The sequence below is a fragment of the Sinohyriopsis cumingii genome, chromosome 2, assembly GCF_028554795.1.
Source record: "Sinohyriopsis cumingii isolate HCF-2022 chromosome 2, ASM2855479v2, whole genome shotgun sequence".
Lineage (NCBI taxonomy): Eukaryota > Metazoa > Mollusca > Bivalvia > Unionida > Unionidae > Sinohyriopsis > Sinohyriopsis cumingii.
Window position 1 is genome coordinate 120,590,919 of NC_142962.1, and position 23,335 is coordinate 120,614,253.

At 35.3% G+C, this 23,335-nt stretch overlaps 1 protein-coding gene across 1 annotated transcript in view; it reads right to left on the reverse strand.

The window, feature by feature from the left end:
- The window catches only part of LOC149805705 (uncharacterized), a 56,215-nt gene extending 34,423 nt beyond the window's left edge, over positions 1 to 21,792 (reverse strand). Inside the window, exons 1-2 of the mRNA XM_089950366.1 lie at positions 21,636 to 21,792; positions 7,038 to 7,125 (exon numbers count right to left, since the gene is read on the reverse strand). Of these exons, the coding sequence (XP_089806492.1) occupies positions 7,038 to 7,125; positions 21,636 to 21,759 (212 nt within the window). The 5' untranslated portion in view covers positions 21,760 to 21,792. The remainder of the gene's footprint in view (positions 1 to 7,037; positions 7,126 to 21,635) is intronic.
- Positions 21,793 to 23,335: the final 1,543 nt, after the last annotated feature.

Sequence of the window (23,335 nt, forward strand, 5' to 3'; positions counted from 1 at the left end):
TTTATAAGTAATTATCTGAGCTCGTAATATTTTAGAGACTTTGTCCATGCTTTAAGATTCTATTAAAATTAAAGGGGGGCTTCTGGAGAGATATCGTATAGATTAAACTGGAGATGTAAATGTTCGGTGAAGACATTTAAAGTTTATTAGGAGCTTTCCATTTTGGCTGCTCGTGGAATTAACCTTTGCTTTAAATTATTACGGCAGAATGACGTGATCGGTCAAACACATCATGTCGTCATATAATTACTGTATGAAATAACATTAGATGATGTAGAGTTTTACAATAACTGTGGTGTTCTTAGAATGTTTTATAAATATATTGCAAAAGGTCTTCTTAAATAGCTTTTAAAGCCATCGTAGTGATTAATGAAATGGAATTAATTGCTGCTCTCCGTGTGAAATAAAGTATCACCTACTTTTTTTTTTCTTTTTGATTATTACGTGCACAAATCCGTTTTTATTCAGTTTGTATTTAGTTTAGTACGAAAAATGTACAAAATACTTGTACGTCTGACAAATCGCCCTAACCTAATAGGTGCACAACTTCATAAGTTATGTGAAGTTTTAAAAAAAATTATGCTTCCAATAAAACATTGTGAAATGGAATTTTTAAATACCACGTTACTATTGCGAAAATTACCGTCGCAGTCTTTTCTCCTAGAAGTGGTGTTATCACGATTTAACAATCCTTAAGACACCTTACCTAGATTATCAAGTTTCTGGTGCGCATACTCAAGTAACTGATCAAGTAGTCAATAAACTTTATAATGGTGCACTTTATACTCATGTGCCCAATCAAACAATTTATGCATTTTCTAAAAACTTCTTTAAAACTATTTTTGGCATAATCTATTTGTTGAACGCGCCATCGGTTGTAGACATACCTTCGAAATGTGAGAAAGAAGAGGTAGTGATAAGACAGACGGACAGACATAAAACAAGGCTATAGACTAAACATTCAACTTTGTTTCACGTTATTTGATATGACATGTATATGATTTGACAATCTATCCTTAACTGGGACAGGGACCCGAGGTTGTCAACTATTTTAAAGAACTCGCCTTTACCGATCATTTTCATCCCACCTCTATCCAGGTGGGTTCCAGTCTCTGGATCAGCTAATGTGGGTACGCGAGAAACTTCCCAGTAGCGTCCCGTGGGTCGGTTATTCATACCGGGGTTTTCCTGGGTTCATCCTCCACCGATTATACTGGATGACAGGCACAGCCTTTTATATCGTTTACCCCAAAACAACAACAGCTAATTGGAACAATGGAAGAGCATATAAAAAAAACTACTGAGAATTCACTATTATTCTTGGATTAACGACTTTCTTGTGGATTTTATGGCTGTTACAAATCACAAATTTAAATGCACAGTATAAACTATATTAAACTTAAGTGCAATTACAGTTAGAGACGTAGCCAGGAATGTTATTGTCAACAAAAAATTAATGTTTTTGCAACAACAACAAATCAGTCCAGTCAATAGTAGTATTAGCAGTTGTTGTAATAATAATAATAATAATAATAATAATAATAATAATAATGATAATAATAATAATAATAATAATAATAATAATAATAATAATAATAATAATAATAATAACAAATATAATTATTATTATTATTATTGTTATTATTGTTATTATTATTAATATCATAATCATTATTATGATTATTATTATTATTATTATTATTATTATTATTATTATTATTATTATTATTATACGAAAACAATATACAGTTGCTTACTCAACCTATACCAGTAGTTTAACACGACTTACTTCCCTTTAATTAATAATAAACGCACTCAAGGACTCGCGGTACTAATTCAGTTCCCATGGTAAACCTATGCAAACACTATGATATTAAAAGCTCAATAACTTAAAATTTCTGAGTGCTCATGATTAACCCTATATTTATCAGTATAGATGAAACCTGGATATCAGCTTCTGTGTAGAGAAAAGAATGTGAGCCGCGGCATTTTCTGGACCTGTATGTGTTTGAACCATGTGTTTTCAATTCCGCACCAAAGAGTCAGGTGCTAATTTTAGTAATGAGCATTCTAAACTCAGGACTTTTAAAAGACTGAAATTCCATCAACGAAATAATGTCTCTAATTTTGTTTTCACTTATATCTAGGATAAACTCTCAAACGATTCTTGTTCCAAAAACATAACTTACATTATTAACCAATCCTGGCCAGCCAAACCAATATATATTATATTTTGTCCTCACCCATTTTTCCGTACAATTAGTACCGTGTGTCCTCTAAGTCAGAAGAAGAAAAAACCTTCGCTAACATTTTTTTTTAATTGAAGACAGAAGACCATTTTTTCCTCCTACTTCATAATCAGATTCATTGTTATATTTCTTAAAATCTGTTGGTGGTATTTTAAATTGATGATAGTGTATATCACAATTACTTGAACATACAAAATTTATAATATTAGGCTCTTCATGATTTAGATACTGAAATTCAGGGGTAATAATTCAGCTAAAATACAGGCAGTTGACTACGTGTCTAAGACTTGCAGTTAATTCGGTCTAATCAGCAATCATAACTGGTATGCGATTGGTCAGTTTGCACGTGGCAGACAGGTGGGTGGAGTGGCGGTATAGTAAAGTGAAGCTTAAAGAAGTACAAATTAAGTTTTATGAATTGGATGAGTTAAGGATTTTTTAAAAATATTTGCATCAAACCAGTACACCATAGTTCAGTTCAAAGGATTTCCTTTTAATTTTTCAACTGAGAGTTGTAATGGTGGAAACGAAAATTGAGTTCGATAGTGACCATTTATCAACATTTTGTTTTAAGGCAATTATTGCTATATTAATTCAAAATACAAAAAGTATGCGTCAACCAGTATACCATAGTTCAGTTCAAAAGATTTCCTTTTAATTTTTCAACTGAGAGTTGTAATGGTGGAAAACGAAAATTGAGTTCGATAGTGACCATTTATCAACATTTTGTTTTAAGGCAATTATTGCTATATTAATTCAAAATACAAAAAGTATGCGTCAGAAATGCCCGCTGATAAATGCAAAATATTTCAAGTGCGAAACAAATACTCTTGGCAGAGAAATAATTTCCATTTGCGATTTAATATCAAACAATCACATCTTTAAATTACTACATTATTCACTACTACATTATTCTTATAATATGCAATTCATCTTGTGTCAATTCAAGACCAACTTTTCGTACTTTAGATGATTTTTAAAAATAGATTTATAATACACTCAGCATGGTGAACGTGTTCGAATAAATTGTGAGCACCATAGCCTTAATAATCTTATTACTCTTCAAGCATCAAGTTGTAATTTCTTTTTAACCTAATGAATCTCGTGGCGACAATTTTGAGTGTGCTTCAATTTTTATTTGTATTGTTACATACCGCATGTGGGTGATCAGATGTCAATGTTGCACAACTTACGGATAAGTGCATAGTCACTGGCGAAAAAATTATGATCAACCAGTTAATTCTAACAACTTGATTTGTTCTGAAGAGTCATTGCGCTATATTTGCACTATTTATCTCTGTAAATAGTCACCCAGTCTTGGAGAGCGTATATTCAGATCCGTCGTTGCATAATGCATGGGCAGATCAGAATCTGTTGATTGTTCTCTTTAAAATCTTAAATAAACCGAACAGATCAGACCCACAGCTAATTTTTTTAAATATTTTTTTTCTTCTTCAGATCTTGGACTACAATGATGAGTTCACCAAGAATATAAGGTACTTAAATGTAAGACTGTCCAAGATGACCTTTTGATTGGATGTGAGGAATATATTTACAATCGGAATATCATTAATGATAGCAATTTACATCGATTTTTCTTTCTTGTTTTGATGAAAAATTCAGGGGGTGTTCCGATTGGAATATTGATGAAAGATTAAATACTTGATTTGAAAGTACCCTTTCTATTTATCATGTGAATAACTTATGGACCTAACTGAAACTAAACAAGAAGATGTTCAACAGGTTTATATAATATATAAAAGTCACGATTTTAAATGTCAAAGATATTTTATCATCTCTTTACATCATCTCTTTTCAACGCTCTTAAAAAGATTAAATTAATCTGAGAAAAAAAAATGGTATTCTTACTTTCTAGGTCTTCAGTAACTTTGCGCCAGATTATATTAATGTTTTGATTCTTTTGAGTCTGTGAGTTGTTGATGTGGTTGTAGGGTGTGGGTGCGGGCGGGGGGGGGGGGACATTAGCACAGGGAATAAATGGTCTAGTGGGAACAATGATTGACATCGGTTAAAAGTACATAGAGACTATTTTAAGAACTCTTTTATTTACGCCGGAACATTTTTTTTTTGGGGGGGGGGGAGGGGTATAGTTCGCAGCATGATATTAAACAAATAATTCAGCTGTTACGGAGTGAAACATCTATTTATATCGTTATGAGCAATCTTAATTTTATGACCACTAACATTTGTACATGGTAACAGTGGTTTTATTTATGTGATAACAGTATGTCAAGCCTGTAAAATATGCATTAAATTCTGTTAGAGCTGTATTCTTTTATACAGTATGTATTAACCTTGTAGATTCTTTACTAATTCTAAAATTGTTTTACCTAATCTTATCCGAGCGATATAAAATTTGAGTACGAAGCTGTGTCAACACAGATGAAATTAAGTGTGGCTCGATCATTCCAAGACAGCTGATAATCGCTGTTGAAAACGAAGGATGTTCAAATAAACATTAGAAATCAAACAGAGCATTTTTGGATAGTAGTAAATGTACATACGAATCAGGTCAGCCGTTTGTGTTTAAATCCACTGCATTCATATCATGCATATATGTTCATAAAGTATGTTTGCCCGCTAAATTAGTTATAGCATTATTCTCTCCAATATTTTATGAATTACACTAATTGTATTGATATTTTGTCATAAAATCTTGTGGCCTGCAGAAATCTGAGTCATATTTTATCACAACATCTTGTGATTTACAGTATTTAATGATATTTTTCATACGGTCGTTTGAATTACATTTTGTACTAAACTCTTGTGATTTATGGTGATTTGAATTACAGTTTGTCTTAAACGTCCCCTCAGAGAGAGAGAGAGAGAGAGAGAGAGAGAGAGAGAGAGAGAGAGTAAGAGAGAGAGAGAGAGAGAGACAGAGAGAGAGAGAGAGTATTTTTAGTTATATGGCCAGCAAATACTACAGAAACCTAAAAGTAATGAAAATTACAGAAAAATAAGAGAATGCAGGAAACAGTAGACTTCACCAAGCTAATAACTTAAGAAAAACTTAATCTCGCGTAATTTAAGATATAAGAACTTAAGATTGAGTTTCTCATCTAGTATATGATTCTCTCTCTCTCTCTCTCTCTCTCTCTCTCTCTCTCTCTCTCTCTCAGACACACACATACACACACATAATCATGTGCAAGAGACAGCTCACCTTACTATAACAATAGTTTCAATTATGTTCAAGAGCAACCATCAAAGTACACATTTATCCTGTGCATCTAGCAATATATATTTGTCACCTTATCTACGCGCAGACCCAATGGGTGTGGCAGGGGGACATATGGTCATGGCCTCAACCTCTACGTAGCCTCGATTTTGTCCAGTTAGTTTTAGATCTCTCAAATATTCTCGCTGTATAATTAGCTGTCTTTGAAATCCTTATATAGTAAATTACACGGGCTTTTTAACTCAGGGGCCTCAAGCTCTCGAAGTGGTCCGGGTCTGTCTCAGTCTCAACCTATAAAGGGGTCTGTCTACGAGTCACCTATCATGTACTGTACACAGTTGACATGTTTAAGGAAAGTTTATATCAAGTAACAACTGTTGAGTTCTTCACCGACGTGGAGGTGACCCCATAAATCCAAGTACCAAGGGTTGAGTTCTCCATCAACGTGGAGGTGACCCCATAACTCCAAGTACCAAGGGTTGAGTTCTCCATCAACGTGGAGGTGACCCCATAACTCCAAGTTCCAAGGGTTGAGTTCTCTATCAACGTGGAGGTGACCCCATAACTCCAAGTTCCAAGGGTTGAGTTCTCCAGCAGCGTGGAGGTGACCCCATAACTCTAAGTATCAAGGGTTGAGTTCTCCATCAACGTGGAGGTGACCCCATAACTCCAAGTTCCAAGGGTCGAGTATCCATCAAGGTGGAGGTGACCCCATAACTCCAAATTCCAAGGGTTGAGTTCTCCATCAACGTGGAGGTGACCCCATAATTCCAAGTACCAAGGGTTGAGTTCTTCACCAGCAGCATACGACTTATGCTTGAAATTTCGTCTGTGTTGAAATTACGATATTAGCTTTACAATTAAGGTAAGGAAAAAACTGCTCTCGATATCAGACCATTGAAGTGAAATGAACTGATGCGAGCGAATTCAGAGAAGCTGAGTTGATCCTGACGGAGTGTTGGAGTAATCCTTGTAGTTTTGGCAGCTGGTACTTTGGCTGAGCTCAACGAGGAGAAGTTGAGTTGATCCTGACGAGTGTTGGGGTAATCCTTGTAGTTTTGGCAGCTGGTCCTTTGGCTGAGCTCAACGAGGAGTTCTAGGCTAGATAAGGTTTTCCTCTCATAACAAGTTGCTGCATACTCTAACAAAATATGAACGAAGTCAGTCGTTCATATTCCACGACGTGCAACCGCAGGACTACTAGTATTATTATTTTTTTTTTTTGTCAGCATGGTAACGATGCAAGGTCATGGTTGCCGTACCAGATTCGTCTGTACGCTGGGGACAGTGTGCTAGTGCTGTATCGAGTTTATTGATAGTATATTATTTTGTAGTTTAACAATAATGAGGTTTATGGGACATTTTGGGTAGGGTGGTACGTGTCCATCCTGGAGTTTGTGTACACTCCAAATTAACCTCAGTGTAAAAGCTCTCACATTCCTTTAATTACAAAGCCATTTTACATCATATGCTATGGATTTGAAAGATAACACGTGTACGGGATTAACGTGCAGCCCGCGGTCGGCTTCATGTTCTTTTTGGGTTGTTTGTCTTTTCACTCTGTTAATTATTATCGTTATACTCACCAATCGCCCATGTCTCCTTGATAAACAATAATTTGGTCTCTCACTGCTCTCTGGTAGGCACAATTTCGGGCTACGTCCACCAGAACATCTGAAAAACAAGAGAAAAATCTATCAAAATGCCAGAGATCCTGTTTTTTTCCCCTCAAGAATACCGATTCCACAATGCTGCAGCAACTTGAAAGTCTGTATTTCACTTAGAGGGAAAGGTAGCCGAATTATTAGTTAATAGTTTTGTATTCACAGTTGAATCCAGTAACTGATGTTCAGTTATAAAAATACAAAACAGATTTTACCGGAATTATTTCTGTGTCATTTGTTTTAAACCTCTTTTTTTTTAAAAACAATGAATTGGACTGAGTATAGTGTGTTGAAATTAATGGTCCATGTAATAAGCTTGCACACAAAAACTCATCAGGAAAATTTATATTTACCGTTAGAATAATGTAATCAAAATAAATCGATGTAAGAATTATGCGGAGTTTTAAAGAATGCTGGCAGTTAACAGGAATACTATTGAATTGATAATAGTTATGCATATTGTTGGTGATATTTTGTATTAAAAGCGAAGCTATCTTAATGAGATGCGAATTGACAAAGAAAACAAACAGATGTATCAATAAGGCAATAAAAAAAGATGCACATCTCCCTCTATCTATCTATCCATATATATATAGACACACACACACACACACACACACATTTAACATACGGAAGCACCATTCAAAAAGATGATCTTTCGAGTTCATCAAATAACTTCATTTTTTCAAGACTGTAGAGAAATTGTAACACTTTATTAAAAAGGTAACTTTCACGGGTCACTAGGACAAAATGTGTGATTGAACCCTAATGCCATTTCCACAACAACAAAAAGACGGGAAAACCCCCCGACCCACGATAAGCTACTGGCAAACTTTCTCACGTACACACATTAGCCGCACCCTAGACTCGAACTGACGCAGACAGATGTGAGACGGCAGTGATCCGTAAAGTTGAGGGCTTTAGACCACTGGACCACTCTAGCCACTCGGGTCCCCCAAGACTGAATGAGTGTTAAGGATCAGTGGAATAATGATTCACATGATTAGCATACAGTCAATACAGTTAATCTCCGTTGATCTTTAACACTATTTGAAGAATATCGTTAATATATAAACATGTGGTTTTCTTAATTACATCCTAGCGAACATCTTTTTAAAATATAGCGAAGGATAACAATTAACAAAGAAGTGTTTATACTAGATAATCCGAAACATATGTTATCTAATATTTCCTCTGTCAAAATGAGATGTTATTTATCGAATTGTTTTTCTATAAGACAACGGTGTCATCAGATGTCACCCCCTTGAAGACGGAAGAAAAGTTTATGTTTTTCTTTGTCTTCTTCCTTTAATAAGACATTATAATTTAATACAGTAAATTGATTTATAATGCAACAAATCAGTGACTAATCCATTAAAGTCCGTTTAATTTTTTATATATAAAATGACTATAATTTCAGTTGTACTTTAATTACTAGTAATTCTTTACTCGAAGTAAAAATAAATACAAGCTGGTACATCATATATTAGCAATACCATACTATTTGTGTTATTTTCTATTCCGATGACTTTGTCCTTCTGACTCATGCTCTTGTACAATGCACGTGCGTTACATTACAAAGTATCAAATGATCTCACCTATCCAGAAGAAAACCCCCCACCATTTTGCTGTTTGCGGTCACAACAAATGTTTGTCTGTTCTCTCTTTTCTCTTCAGGTCTAGAATTTAAATCTCATTCACAATTAACTTTGAAAAGTGGGTAAATAAAGTTTAACTTGTATCTTATGTACAAGTACGAGAGGGTTAAAAGGGGAAAACAGTTTTATGCTAAATATGGAATCCGCATCAAAATAAAGACGTCCTTCTTCGTCCCTGAGAATTCATAATGCAACGTAGGCCAACCAACAAATACGACACATTAGAATGGGATTAACTTCAGGCCCGATCCTATGGCAAGGCGAACGAATCAACTGCCTTGGGCCCCGTTCCAACTCGCAATGCAATATTTTTGCTTCAGGCCTCTCACTCATCGCTTGCTGCCTTGGGCCCCGCACATCCTATGACCTGGCCTGATTATCATCATGAACACAGTCTCAATAAGCGTCTTTCCAATTTTGCGATTTGAAATTTTATTTGTGCTAAACATTTTCAGGTCTTTGAGAAGAACATTTGGTCTCTGAGTATCGTAAGAATAAAGAAAATGACAATTTCATTCAAAATTTACGTTTGCTAATTTTCACAGACTTTCAAGCCCATGAAAAAGATGTAAATGCAGTTTGGAAAAACTCATGCTTATGGAAATAATTTAGTTCGAATGTTTTAAGACTATATCATGAGTTGGCGCTGCATATTGCACTCTTACAATGTATGAACGATATAAAAGTATCCGAGGCTCTCCGAATGGTTAACTGTGTCACGGGGCCATATTGCTTTCACTCCAGCGCTAGATACACTCCAACTGCTTGTTGATCGAAAAAAGTACTTTCAAGAAACAAAAACTTGAACCAAACAAAAACATTGAGCTATGTTTCATTTTAATTCCACTACGCCTCTTTTGCCGACGAGAGCTAAACATTTGTGACGATTTCCGAATGTCAAAAAGATGATGCAGTGATTGTTGGAGATATCGCTTAAAACAGACCGAAACAGAACAAAACCTTTTGTATGTATGTATGTATGTATGTATGTATGTATGTTGTTGTAGTGTTTAACGCCATTTTTCAGCACGAGATAGGCTATGCATGACGGCCAGTATAACAGGTGGAGGAAGAACCCGGGAAGAACCACCGACCCACGAGAAGCTACTGGCAGGCTTTCTCACATACCCACGTTAGCCGAGTCTGAATGTACGTATATATGTATGTATGTATGTGTGTGTGTGTGATTTGGATTTTTAACGTAGCTTTAACAAGTGTTCAGCCATATCGCTACGATGACTGCAGTGTGACAGTTTATAGTGATGTCTAGCACTGGGAAATCATGCCGCAAACATGTAGCATGATGTCCCACCCAGTCACATTATCCTGACACCAGGCCGACCAGTCCTAACATTAACCTCCTAATGCTGAGCTCCAAGCGAGGCAACTGTTAGTACCCTTTTGTAAGTCTTTGGTATGATTCGATGATCGAATCCACGACCTCCCGCATCCGAGGTGGACGCTCTAACCACTTGGCCACCGGAGCGGACATGTATGTATGTATGTATGTATGTATGTATGCAGGGGCGGATTAAGGCTCACTGGCGCCCTAAGCACTGACAAATCTTGGTGCCCCCCCCCCCTCCTTTCCACGTACACCTGGGAAGATAACCCTAGGGTGCACCATGATCAAGAAACAGAACATTATGATCAGTTTGCACTAGTTTTGTCAATTTTTTTTTTACAAATCTTCATTCGTTTTTTTTTCTTTTCACCCTTTTCTCAACTTTGTGGTACCCCCTTTGGCCCTGGTGCCCTAAGCACGTGCTTAGTCTGCTTAATGGTTAATACGCCCCCGTATGTATGTATGTATGTATGTATGTATATATGTATGTTTAAAAACATTATAGCCTTCTCCAGTTTATAATTGATATCCCAAATCTACAGTTTACAAGATTTAAGGTAAACACTGATCAGCTTTCTACCTAGTTCTAAGGGCTGCTTAAAAATGTGTGTACTTGAGTTTGGTTGTGATAATGAGGAATTCATGTGAACCTTTTCAGATAAATGAGCATGTTCAAATCTCCAAACTTCACAAGTATTTCTTGTGGATACGATTGCCGTCCGCTTGCTCCTGAAATATGATTGTCGCTCGTGATGCCCCATTACGAGTGGTCTCAAACTTCCATAGGTTCAAAGCATCGATACTTTAAGGTCATCATGAATGCCGACTAGTATCTAAATAGTACATAAAGAGTTTGTTGTGTGGATGCATGTCAACTAGTACATAAAGAGTTTGTTGTGTGGATGCATGCTGACTAGTCCATACATAGTTTGATATGTGGATGCATGCGGACTAGTATATAAATAGTTTGTTATCTAGATACATGCTAAATAGTACATAAATAGTTTGTTATGTAGATGCATGCTGACTAGTACATAAATAGTTTGTTATGTGGATGCATGCCGACTAGGATATAAATAGTCTGTTATGTAGATACATGCTAAATAGAACACAGATAGTTTGTTACGTAGATGCATGCCAACTAGTACAGAACAATTTTGTTATGTGGTTGCATGCTGACTAGTACATAAATAGTTTATTACGTGGATGCATGCCCACAGTACAGAAATAATTTGTTATGTGGATGCATGCCAACAGTACATAAATAGTTTGTTATGTGGATGCATTCCGACTAGTACAATAATATTGTCTACTCAATGGCAGATTTTCCGCAAGGTAGATAAGGCAGTTGCTTACGTCGACAGAAAAAATAATGAAAAAAGCTTTCATATTATGCTTGAAGTTTTCGTCGATTCACAAAATAGGTTACAAAATAAACCATCTTCCATTTTAGATGTTTATTTGGACAACTGAATGGTTTGCTTGGAACGCGTGTCACTAGTTACGAAGGTTCTTCGTGTGCGTGGATCGAGTATATAGAAGAAAGTAACTGAGGCAGAACTGTTAAGGTTGGAGCAAACAAGTTTATAAAACGGAAGCTCGAAGTGTAATTGTTCAAGATTTATTCACACCTCCGTTGTCAAATTTGTTCTTTAGACCAGCCAACACTCGAGTGGAATTAGCTGTATGCGATTACAAATATTTGGAAGTCATGCTGGGAGCTTCGCAACTCACATATGCCCTGATGTTTGTGTACGGTAGAATGACACACCTGCGCTGCCAGTTCGTGAATATATAAAACCAAGACAAATACTGAAAAGCATGGAAAGCAGAACTCGACGTTTAGGACCTGGCAGGGGCGGATTCATTGGGATGGGGACGCTAAGTCAGCGCGCGTTTTCTCCACCACCAACACAAGCGCGAAGCAACCGGACAGTTTTGTGGAGTAAGCTTTGTTTACCTTAAGTTGGATATAGTTATACTATACCCTGGAAACGCGTTTAAAAGTTGGAGGTTCTGGGGTTTCGCCCCTGGGCTTCCACCAGGTGTTCTATCCCACAGACCCTTATCTACATGTTTACGCTCCCCCTAAACTATATTCCTGGTTCCGCCCTTCTATGATTCAGTTTAGCATATGAAGGTCTTCCTTTGATACCCAAAAGTGCTAAATTGACTTCTTGAATGTTGTTCTTGTTGGATGACAACAAATATAGAAGAGTTTAAATATTGGTTGTATCTGAAGCAACGCCATCTGTCTCAATGAAATGATCTCTTAAGGGTAACGGGTGGGTGGGTGTGGTATAGTAAAATATCCCCTATAGTACTTAATTAGTCATTTCAATGCTCAGCAGCGAATTGTTTTACGGAAAATGTATTTATATGAGCTAAAACAGGCAAATTAATATTGGATTTTACGCGCAATAGATCACGGTATTGGGACTAGTAAATAAATAGTTTGTTATATGGATGCCTGCCGACTAGTACAAGGACAGTGTCTACTCAATCGCTATTGTATTGTAATTGTCTTGTTGCATGAGGACTAATCAAGATCTAACAAGCGTTACATTTTTCATATATATTGGACCTTGCGTACAATGCAATTGTCAAAAATCATGATGCTAGGTAATAGAGGCTGCCATATCGGTTGTTCTTCCAGTCAACCCGGTCCCCTGGCTGACGGTCATATTGTGTGCATACCTGTAACCCAATGGCTATCATTCTGTCCAAATTGAAATTACAGTTGTGTTTGGTACTGTTAATAGCTAGGAGAATTACAAAACATTTCTGAAATACATACTACAAAATGACTTTTTTGCTTGTTTACATATTACTTCTTCTCATCTTAACTTTCAACCCATGTACTTCTCTAAGCATTAATCAGCCAAAGTTTATATCTTCGGGTATCATCAGTCTCTCGTTCTTAATATCCTGTCTAGAGATAATGAAAAGTACTTTCATTAAGTACTTTTTCTAAATGAATCGTATATGTACAGTATTCATAAATAGCATGTTTATTGAATTTTATTGCAAATAGGATAACTATTCTAGTCGTGGCATGCATTTCCACTAGTGTGTGAGAAGGCACTTCCCGCAAAACAAAAGCGCAAATCAAATTAAGAAAAAGTCAAATTTTAACAAAGGCTACAAACTGTTCTGGTAATATATGTGAGCAGTTGCATACTTTACGAGCTGGTACTTCGTAGAGTTCTGGTGGATGTAATAATCGGCACTAATCGCGACTGTTAAACGCAATATAACGCAACATGCTTAATGACAGTGAATATGACGTGTATTCATGTATATATCCACTTGCTTTGCAAGTAGTTATGTATATGTTAGCTGTGACTTAGTTAATTTTGTCTGTATTTGTGATAACTAAATGCTTATGTTGTTTTGTGTATGACATTTGAACATTGGATAAATTAATTTTTATCGTTGTTAAGTATAGACACTTGCAAAGAGGAGATAGTTAAATGTGGCTGGTGGCCTACATAAAGGGAAAATATCAGACCAAAGTGTTATATTAAGTACATCTTGCTTTCAACCCATTATTAGGATACCAGGAAAGTGATTAGAAATTTAAGCTCAACGTTCAATAATTAATCAAGTTTAGAAAATCGTTCAGCATGTATAAATAGACACATGAACAGAGAATATGAATATTCCAGACTCCTCATTTTGGTGAGCCTAATTATGTTTGGGACTAGCATTATTATCATTATTATAATTATTACCAAAGTAAACAGAGAATTGTTTTATTGTCTTTATCAAAACATGCTGTTTATAGCCAATACAGGCCTTTGTAACCTTTCATAGGTACTACTGTCAAGGTTGTTTAGGACTGACCAGAATCCATTTTATTTGCAAACAGTATGCAGAAAAACAGCTTATAGGACACACGGTACTAATTATACGGAAGAACTGAAAACCAGTCTAGAAATGGGTGAAGAAATAATAGAGTATTTACGGGTTTGGTGGTCCATAATTGGTTAATAATGAAAATTAAAATTTTAGTAAAAATATCTTTTGAGAGCTTATCCTATATGTAATTTAAAAAAAAATATAGACAAATTTCTACTGATGCAATTTTAGCATTTTTACAGGCTTGACTCAAGAGTACTCAATGATGAAAGTAGCACCTGATTCATTTGGTGCAGAATCAATAACGTGTTTCCTGCACATGTATGTAAACAAAATGCCGCGGCTCATATGGTGTTCTCCACACATAAGCTTACACCAAGGTTAGATGTGCATGGAGAATTATAGGTCTCATCATCAGCACCCAGAAATTTTAAGTTATTGAATTTTGAATATGATGGTGTTTCCATATGTTTAATATTGGAGTTGAATTAGTACTGTGTGCCCTATATTCAATTTCTCAAAGCTTTATTCAAAATCCACTTCTCCTTTCACTAAATAGATTATTTATAAGTGTCAGAGGCATTTTCATTTACAACTCCGTGTGCAATGCATCAACATCTGTGGACGGAATTGTTTTTATGATAAGTAATTCGTTCACACACTCACTGCTATATGGTACATAATATTTAGCTGAAATAAATGGGACAGCACTAAAAAATGTTTGCCCATTTTTGTTACAGTCAGAGTACTATCCTCACCCACCTGTACTGTATTGTACATTACCAATAACCCTTAAAATATTTTTAAGTTGCATTTCAGTATAATAATAATTTTTTGTATTTCATATTTTTTACATATCGATTAAAGCTCAGTTTCCGGTTAGTAAGGAAAAAAAATGGTGAACTTGAGTCTTATCGTTCCGTATGGAAGCTCAACAATGTTTAGCGTGCTGGACTTGCAAACCGAAAGGACGGAAGTTAAAATCCTACCATTGTATCTTCCCTGGAATCTTACCATTGTACCTGCACTGTGGTGTGTCCCTGAGCAAGGTACTTTACTCCACTTGCCTCCGCACTATGTAACACTCGTGTGTTGCTGTTCCGCGCAAAAAGCAAACAAAACTGTTCATCCTGCCATTCAGTTTTCAAATGCAACAATCATAGTGTTTCTTAAAATTTTAATATCATAAAATCTGTAGAGAAAGTGTAACATGCTATTTACAATATATTTTATTTCCTAATGTTTAAATAGCAAACTAGAAGCGTTGGAGTTATTATCAAAGTCGAATGTCTTACATTTATCAGTTGGTATTAAATAACACGTAACCCGGTCCACTGTTCTATCCAAAAACTGACACTTGCATCCCCTAGCTTAGAAATCCGGGTTTAATGAACATCCAACAGAACATGCACCGAAAGTAAATCTCTTGTATTTATTTTTAGCATTACTAACACCAGCAACCAGGCACGTGAACTCCCTATTTGGACTTAAATGTTCATAGGAAAACGTGATGCAGTCAGTCTTTATCACTGTGGGTCCTTCACCGTGGATGATAAATAAAATCCTAATAGGGTGCCAAATCGGTTTTAGGAATGTACAAGTGTCGCCAGTATTCGAAGACGTTCAAAACACTAATTTCAATAAATGTAATGAATACATCGGAGAAATACAATGCAGTACGAAGGATAAGACCAAAGTAAATGGAATGATTTCATGTATCATAAAGTGGATTTTTTCTCCATCTGGGTTAGTTTGTCCATGCGAGCAATCCAAGTTGGATAGTTCTTTCTCTTATTCCCATAAATGTGTGACATGGTTTATCCATTTGAGAAAACCAATTACTTATAAATTACACATATATACATATGTGTTGGTACAGATGTATGATTTGTGGGTATGGTGAGACATATTTATAACAATTTGCAATTTTGCTGCTTACTCTAACGACTCAGTGGTATTAACATAAATAAAAGAAAGAAGCAAGACCAACAAGCTTTGTCAAATAATTTAATTATCTAAGTCCTAAAATAAAAATAAGAGGAACATAGAGTATTGTGAATTAAATGGAAATTAATCATAAAAAGTAATCCCAATAAACCAAAAGAATAAAGTATTCCGAATGAATTCCAGGTCCTGACTATGCTGATGTGCCAGCAGTCTTGATGTATCACAATAACATTTTACGGAGTGTCTTTGAACGAATTCACAATAATCATAAGAAGGATATTTTAGTCCAAAGGTAATGAGCACTTTGTAATTCCAATAAATAATCCAAGCAAATGATCCCTCTCAAAGTATATCTAAACACAGCATTAAATACATCTGCAGACATATTTTAAAACAAGAACATGGGGAAACATAAATGAATTAATTGTTCAGTCGTTCCTATTTATATACAACGGATTGATTTTCTCAATATATTAGCACCAGAATTATCGCATTTACATTACTTGCTGCTATGTATAGAGTATGACACAATATTGCGACCAGAACTAGTCTCACATTTTGTGATGATTTGCTGTGAATTTTGGTACTTAACACGGTAATTAAATGCTGATGTGAATATCGACCAAAATCTTTGTCCTCCAGCATGTTTCACGTTTCTTTAAAGAGTACTTTCTCCTTTTTAATTTCAGCTAGATGCCTATGATGCCAAAAAGATATTGCTACCTCAACCAGTCTCTTAGTGTTTCAGTGAATACTGTGAAACTTGGTTGATATAATGATCGTCATCTGATGATATGCATGTTGAACGGTCAGATTGTTCCCAAATTTTGCTTGGAGTTATCACCTTTATAATAACAGATTGGCGCAGTCAACACATGAGACTTTTTTGTGACTGAAACTATTCTCCACGCTATTTGATGGATTTATTTATGAAACATTGTTCATATTACGGTAAATGCCAGCTGCTGTGTTGAAGCAGTTTTAACACCCATTCGAGCTGGATGCAATTTATGGAAACTATGTTTGCAACTTTGCACGCTTTTCTGTTATACCTGGCTATAAACTATGACCATCATCTGATGATGCTCACACTGAGCAGTTACTATGCCCCCGTTATTTGTGTCATGACATATGTGACACAAACTTCTGACTCGACTATCTCGCAGTTTTTGGTTGAATGTTGTGTGGATATCATAGCCAACTGAACATGTGCATATTGAACGATAACTACTTCCATTTTTTTAGTTAAAAAAAATTATTGCCGTTTCTGACCTGCAGCTGGAGGTAAATATTTTCACATTTGTTTTCGACGGAGACAGCACTGTAGAATCGTATAAAGCAAAGAAGCCATCACCGCGCTATGTCGGATACAGTTGGTGATCATTATGTAGCATGCTATTCTCATTTTGTGTTTGCTATGGTGCAGTATTCGGCCTAGCATTTACGAGCATTTTTTCTTCAAGGCATAACTGACGTACATTATTTGTATAAGTCCGCTTCGTGTGCTTACTAATTAATATGGAAATCCGCAACCAATTAATATGGAAATCCGCGACAGCTCGGTTTGCCTTCAGTCCATGTTTGCTCTTATAAACATGTCTGCCCCCTAGCTTATCACAAATATTGACCCGAGTCTTATTTTTATTGAATGTACGCTTTTTCTTCTCAGATCCGCTGAAAATAAAAAAGGTGGCCTAACTGTCTTCATTCCCTCTCTAATCAATTTGGCCGCCACATGCGAATGTCGTTACTATTAGATTAGCCACTAGTGGAATTTGTCGAATGTATCATATACCTCCTTTCTGAGCACTACCGAAAAATAACGGAACAACGAGTGACTTCGGGGACTGAATTAAACGGTTAATATAAACTAGTTTGTTTCTATTTTAACAAATCCCTTCCTTCCATCTAAACTTTAATACGACTGGAAGAATGGCGAAATTTGGGAACATCGGCAGCATTGGGGCGTTCATGGAAATATACACAGACTGGGTTATACTTTATGTTTTAAACGAGGGCGATGAGACCTGGGATAGGATAATCTGAGTGCCCACAAGATTTCACCATATCCCTATCTTTCCATACATTTAATGTTAATCAACATGATTTGTTCGTTGACAGTTAATCGAAAAGAAGATAATAACAGTGTACAGACACTTTCAGTTAAACTCTTCAATTGTAAGTTTCGTTCGATAACCGGGTGGCAAACACTTTACATTATGTGTCACGGATTAAATTGATTACAAAGTTTGAACAAGTAGAAATAGGTATTTGTATAATTAACTACAAAAGATCCATAAAACGTCCCGAGTACTCAATCCAAAATTTAAATTAGTCTGCATATGGAAGAATCGTGTCTAATGCTGAATTTAATAATGTCTAAATGAAACATTTTAAATTGCACTCATGAATGATTCACGCTGAAATGATTTTCGTACTAGTACAGCGGTTTAAACCTAGGCTAATTGTACGTCCTGGTACGTGAATTAAAAAGGTAAAACAAAAATTAAAAATCGGGATGAGCAAGCTTGAATACATTTTGAATATAAAATCCACAAAAAGAAAGAAAAAACGTTTTGGATGCCGCGGCTTTTCGAAGTCGCGACCTCTTGTTTGGCAATCTTTACACATAGTAAGAAAGACAAATGTTGGTATATATATATATATATATATATATATATATATATATATATATATATATATATATATATATATATATATATATATATATATATATAATGATCCTATGTTTCAAGGTTTATCCATTTGTTACCTTTCTTTTTATTTCAAATACATTTTATGTAATTTTAACATCTTTACGTTATATATATTTCTTTTGCCGTGACTCTTGTTTCCATTCATTTAGAAAAAAAATTCTTCCTGAAGTTTGTACATTTTCATTTTTGCACTTTCTGAACCAAACCTGTCAATGGCACCATGTAGTTAATATTGTTCTGAGATGCTGTAAAAAGCAACTACATACATATACGCCTTATCCCCTCCTAAGATCAAATAAATGTGTATGCTTATATACCATATTAGGTATATTTCCACTACGGTATATTGTTACTGCATCGCAGTAAATATTGATATTTTGGGGTTTTTATTTTATTGTCAGAGTGAACATATTAACACCGAAAAAATAACGCAGGCTGATACTTACGTGCACTAAACGCGAAAGGTATAGTAAAAAAAATGGAGCATCTTATCCTAAAACATCGATTATCTAGCCTGGAAATCATAAAACATCTGACTCTGAATTTAAGTTTGAAATTCTGTACCATTCAGCGTCACGGAATTGTATAAATCTCTTTATTTATTAAATACATGTCCTTGGTTTTTATTTTTCTTTCTCCTGTACAAAAATATCCGAGGGTGATTTATGTCTATTGTAAAGGATTTCGAAACAGTGAGTTCGGTTTATCCTATGCCGCACGTGCGAAGTGCTTTCGATGGAAAAACCGAATACTTCTAATCCAAAGACGATGTATGGCTGCATTGTCTGTGTATAAATGCCTCGACCTAAGACTAGAATCTTCACATTACGGAACGTCTTGTCAGTGAGCGGTCTACTAAAGGACTTGCACATCTTCAGCTGTAGAGGTATGTGAGTTATTTATTAATTTCTTGTGTATAAGTTATAACTATTGTACAACCACATTTATATTTGTATAGTTTATATGTACCTTCGGTTTACGTAGTATAACGCAAATATTTTCTATTCTTGTTTATGATTTAGCAAGAGATTTATATTAGCAATATAAAGTTGCATTTTTAAGAAGCGTTTAGTACCGTATGATTCTTATCGGGCACGGGTAGTTTCACTTCTTAACCTGTTTATTGTTTTGTAATTATTGTGTCGATAACGTAATCTGTATAGCTTACCGTATATAACGTCGTTACGTTTTATCGTATATGCCCGTGTCATGCATAGTACACAGTGTTATATTTATTTTCAGCTGATCGGAGTTAACGTGGTACCAGCTGTAGAGCCAACCATATAAGTTGACCATAGCAGCTGTAAAACTGAACCATAGAAGCCGTAGATCTGAGTGAAGTGTTACTGGTCGAATAGGAGGTGATCGGGCATTGCTGACCGATTGGTGGACGCTGATTGCTTGGTTGACCATGGAATTGAATGGTGGTCGGTGACTACCTGGAATACAGACTGCTTGATTGACCAGTGTGACTGGTTGCCAAGTGTGCTGGTGACGGAGTGTGCAACTCCATACATGTAATATTTTAGCCGTGGGCTAATGTTGGGGTTTGTTATATCCAGTGCTATATGATTGTAAAGATATTTTGTATATCTGTCCCTTTGTTTTCGTCATTTTGCTATTTGAGTAAAATACCTCATTTTTCACTATTTGAGTGAATTCATTTCTACTATCTGAGTAAAACACTTCATTTTTTTTTGTCGTGTGAAATTAGCGAATCATTCACCTTTATCATTTTACTGTGTAAAGTCATTTATTTGTATTTTCATTTGTTGCATTATTAGGTTCGTACGGATTATGTAAATTTGTCCAATATTTGGATCTTATACACGCACGTATTAACCATAATTCGTTTCTCATTTCAAGTCATTCATCATTAAGCATTGCATTTTTATCAGCATCAAAAGTTTTCTGTTATGAATCCGAAATCCAATCCGGTTATCTTGTTACAGTCAGTCACAATACAAATAACTTTTGTAACATCACCTTTAATTGCATGGTTGTGAAAATTCAATCACAACCAAATGCTCAGACTTGTATTTTCTCCTGATCTGTACACTAATTATTTTGGACTTGTTCACTCGTTCGGGCCATTGTAATTTTTTTTTATGCGTACAGTATGTTCTTGATGTTACCATTATATATTTTGACGATCGTTTCTTCTGACAAAAGTCGTGTCTTCAGACAGTCCGGATATTTGACTTTTTGACTCTACTTCAGAGCACTAATCAAAGTCATAACTTTTTGGGAAGCCAAAACCAAAATTAAATCAATTCTGTGTCTTGGTTTTTTTTTCTTCTTCAAGCTTTTGAAGCGACTTGCATTGAAATATTTTGCACTCTTTTAATTGACAAACTTTTGTTAACTTCTTCTCGAAAGCTAAAAATAAGGAATAAGTACATACACTTTTTAAACAAACATCCACGAGGAAGATCGAGTGAAATCTTTAAATATATGTGTGTAGGCATGCATAGCATACATAATATTTACTTCTGTACACAAAAACTGGTTTTCGTCCCAAATCTATCGTCATGCATAGTACTGCGTTCCATAGAAGAAGGACAAATACAACATATTTATTCAGTATTTTGTGTCGATAATAAATATTAAACGGCATAAAATAACGTTTTAACAGGACGCACACAAATAACTGGAAATATCACGTCATATACAGTTTAGACAGTACACAACAATAAACTTGGCTCCTTGCGAAGGCAAAGTACGGAAAAAGTAGTAAAACTGGTGAATTTACAAGGATTATCATCACAGATAAGATTAAATAATTTATGAATGAAAGCCATCTGTTTTACTGTGAATCTAACTAAAACATCAAACTCGAAATTCTTAAGCACATATGCATACATTGTATTACTACAGACATGCTCTTGAAACTTCTTCAACAAGGGAAAATGTATTCAAATATTTCGTCTCAACCTTTTTTAATTGAGAGATTACGTAATGCGATTTCTTATAAACAAAGAGATAAACATACCGTTTTCGCATCCATTTAATAGTTCGCTCTTTTTTCGTAACCATGGTAATACCATTCGGATATCTTCGTCTCTCCTCAGTGCGGGTGGCTTTGAAATCAAGTTGATGACTTTCATCTGCATCATCTTTATACATTATTTTTTGAAGATCTTTCAGATGAACTCTACTAAAGAGAAAAGCGCATCAGTTCATTTTTCACGCTCAGAGTGCATTAGTTACCATCTTCACTCATTAAATTTCATTAACTTCAGATTTTTGACAAATGATAATGCGACTAATTTAAATGTAAGTTAAAACATTAAGAAATCAATCTATAGTAATTAAAATATAAAATTTGGTTTTGTTTGCCGATTATTCCTTGTACTTCATTTTCTACAGCTTTTCAGAAGATAATTTAACGATTTTAATATAGGTTAAGTGATGTCAGGAAAAATTTGCATTATACTGAGTACTGTTCCTTTGGGTGAAAAACACTCAGACAGAAAGTGAATCAATTTCTATTTTCCCCGCTATAAAGTCCTTCCACCTCTAGCCTCCTCAGACGACAGTAAAACAGATTTTAACATAAGCTATATCATTGGTTTTTCTTCCTAATAACTTTTTATATGAGGTCCAACTTTAACCATAGAACATGAAACCTCATTCTTATATATCTTGTGTGTTCGATAACGTGTTTTCATTTACAATTCCCCACCCGCCCCAAAAACCCACTCTAATATGAATCAAACACCTACCATACTATTATGTCACTTCCTTCATTGCATCAAATTAGTTAGAACGGTAGTGACAGTAGCTTGAATTTACCATCGTTCCCCATTGAGCAAGCAACGTATATATCTGCCATTAGATAACCTTTTGGCAAACAGTGGAACTGTGCATGAATAAACCCGTTTAGTAACAAAACTGAGGTTATCACCTTTGGGAGAGAGAGGGGAGTGGTCAGAAGAAAGAAGAAAAGAACAAATAGACACATTGAATAGATTCATAGCTCTGGATTTACTACCTCTTAGAACAGAACTTTTGATACCCCAGTAGAGGTTGGTTTCAAATACAATACTTTAGCTTCTTTCACTAGTTAAGTACTTTTGATTTGTATTTTTATGAGCAGATAATTCTGGTTCATTTTACGTTCATTTCAGCACAGCCAGTGGAAAAATGTGTGAACGCAAGGAATTAAATTACAGGAGACATAATGTAATTTCACCCACCATTCTCCCTGTAGTATAAATTACCCGAATCTATCTATCTATCTATCTATCTATCTATCTATCTATCTATCTATCTATCTATCTGTCTGTCTGTCTGTCTACGTACGCACGCACGCACGCACGTACGTACGTGCGTGCGTACGTACGTATGTATGTATGTATGTATGTATGTATGTATGTATGTATGGAAAACATTTGTACAATAATTGATCTTAGCGAAATTCAGCGGCTTAATAACACAAGCAAGTAAACTTGCCGTTAAGTTCTTCCGCTACAAGTTGTAGACGATAGCATGTTATACACATTAAAATGCGGATGTTTTAGTACTTAATATGTCATAAACTATTTTTCAGAACATTCTACTGCCGCAAGCAGTTTGTGACTTGTAATAAAATTATATTAGTCTAATTGGATACAAATTTCATCCTTTCACCAAAACCAATCATCGAAGGCATTGGAAGAGTTATAACGAGAGATTTTGTGTCCAGAATCA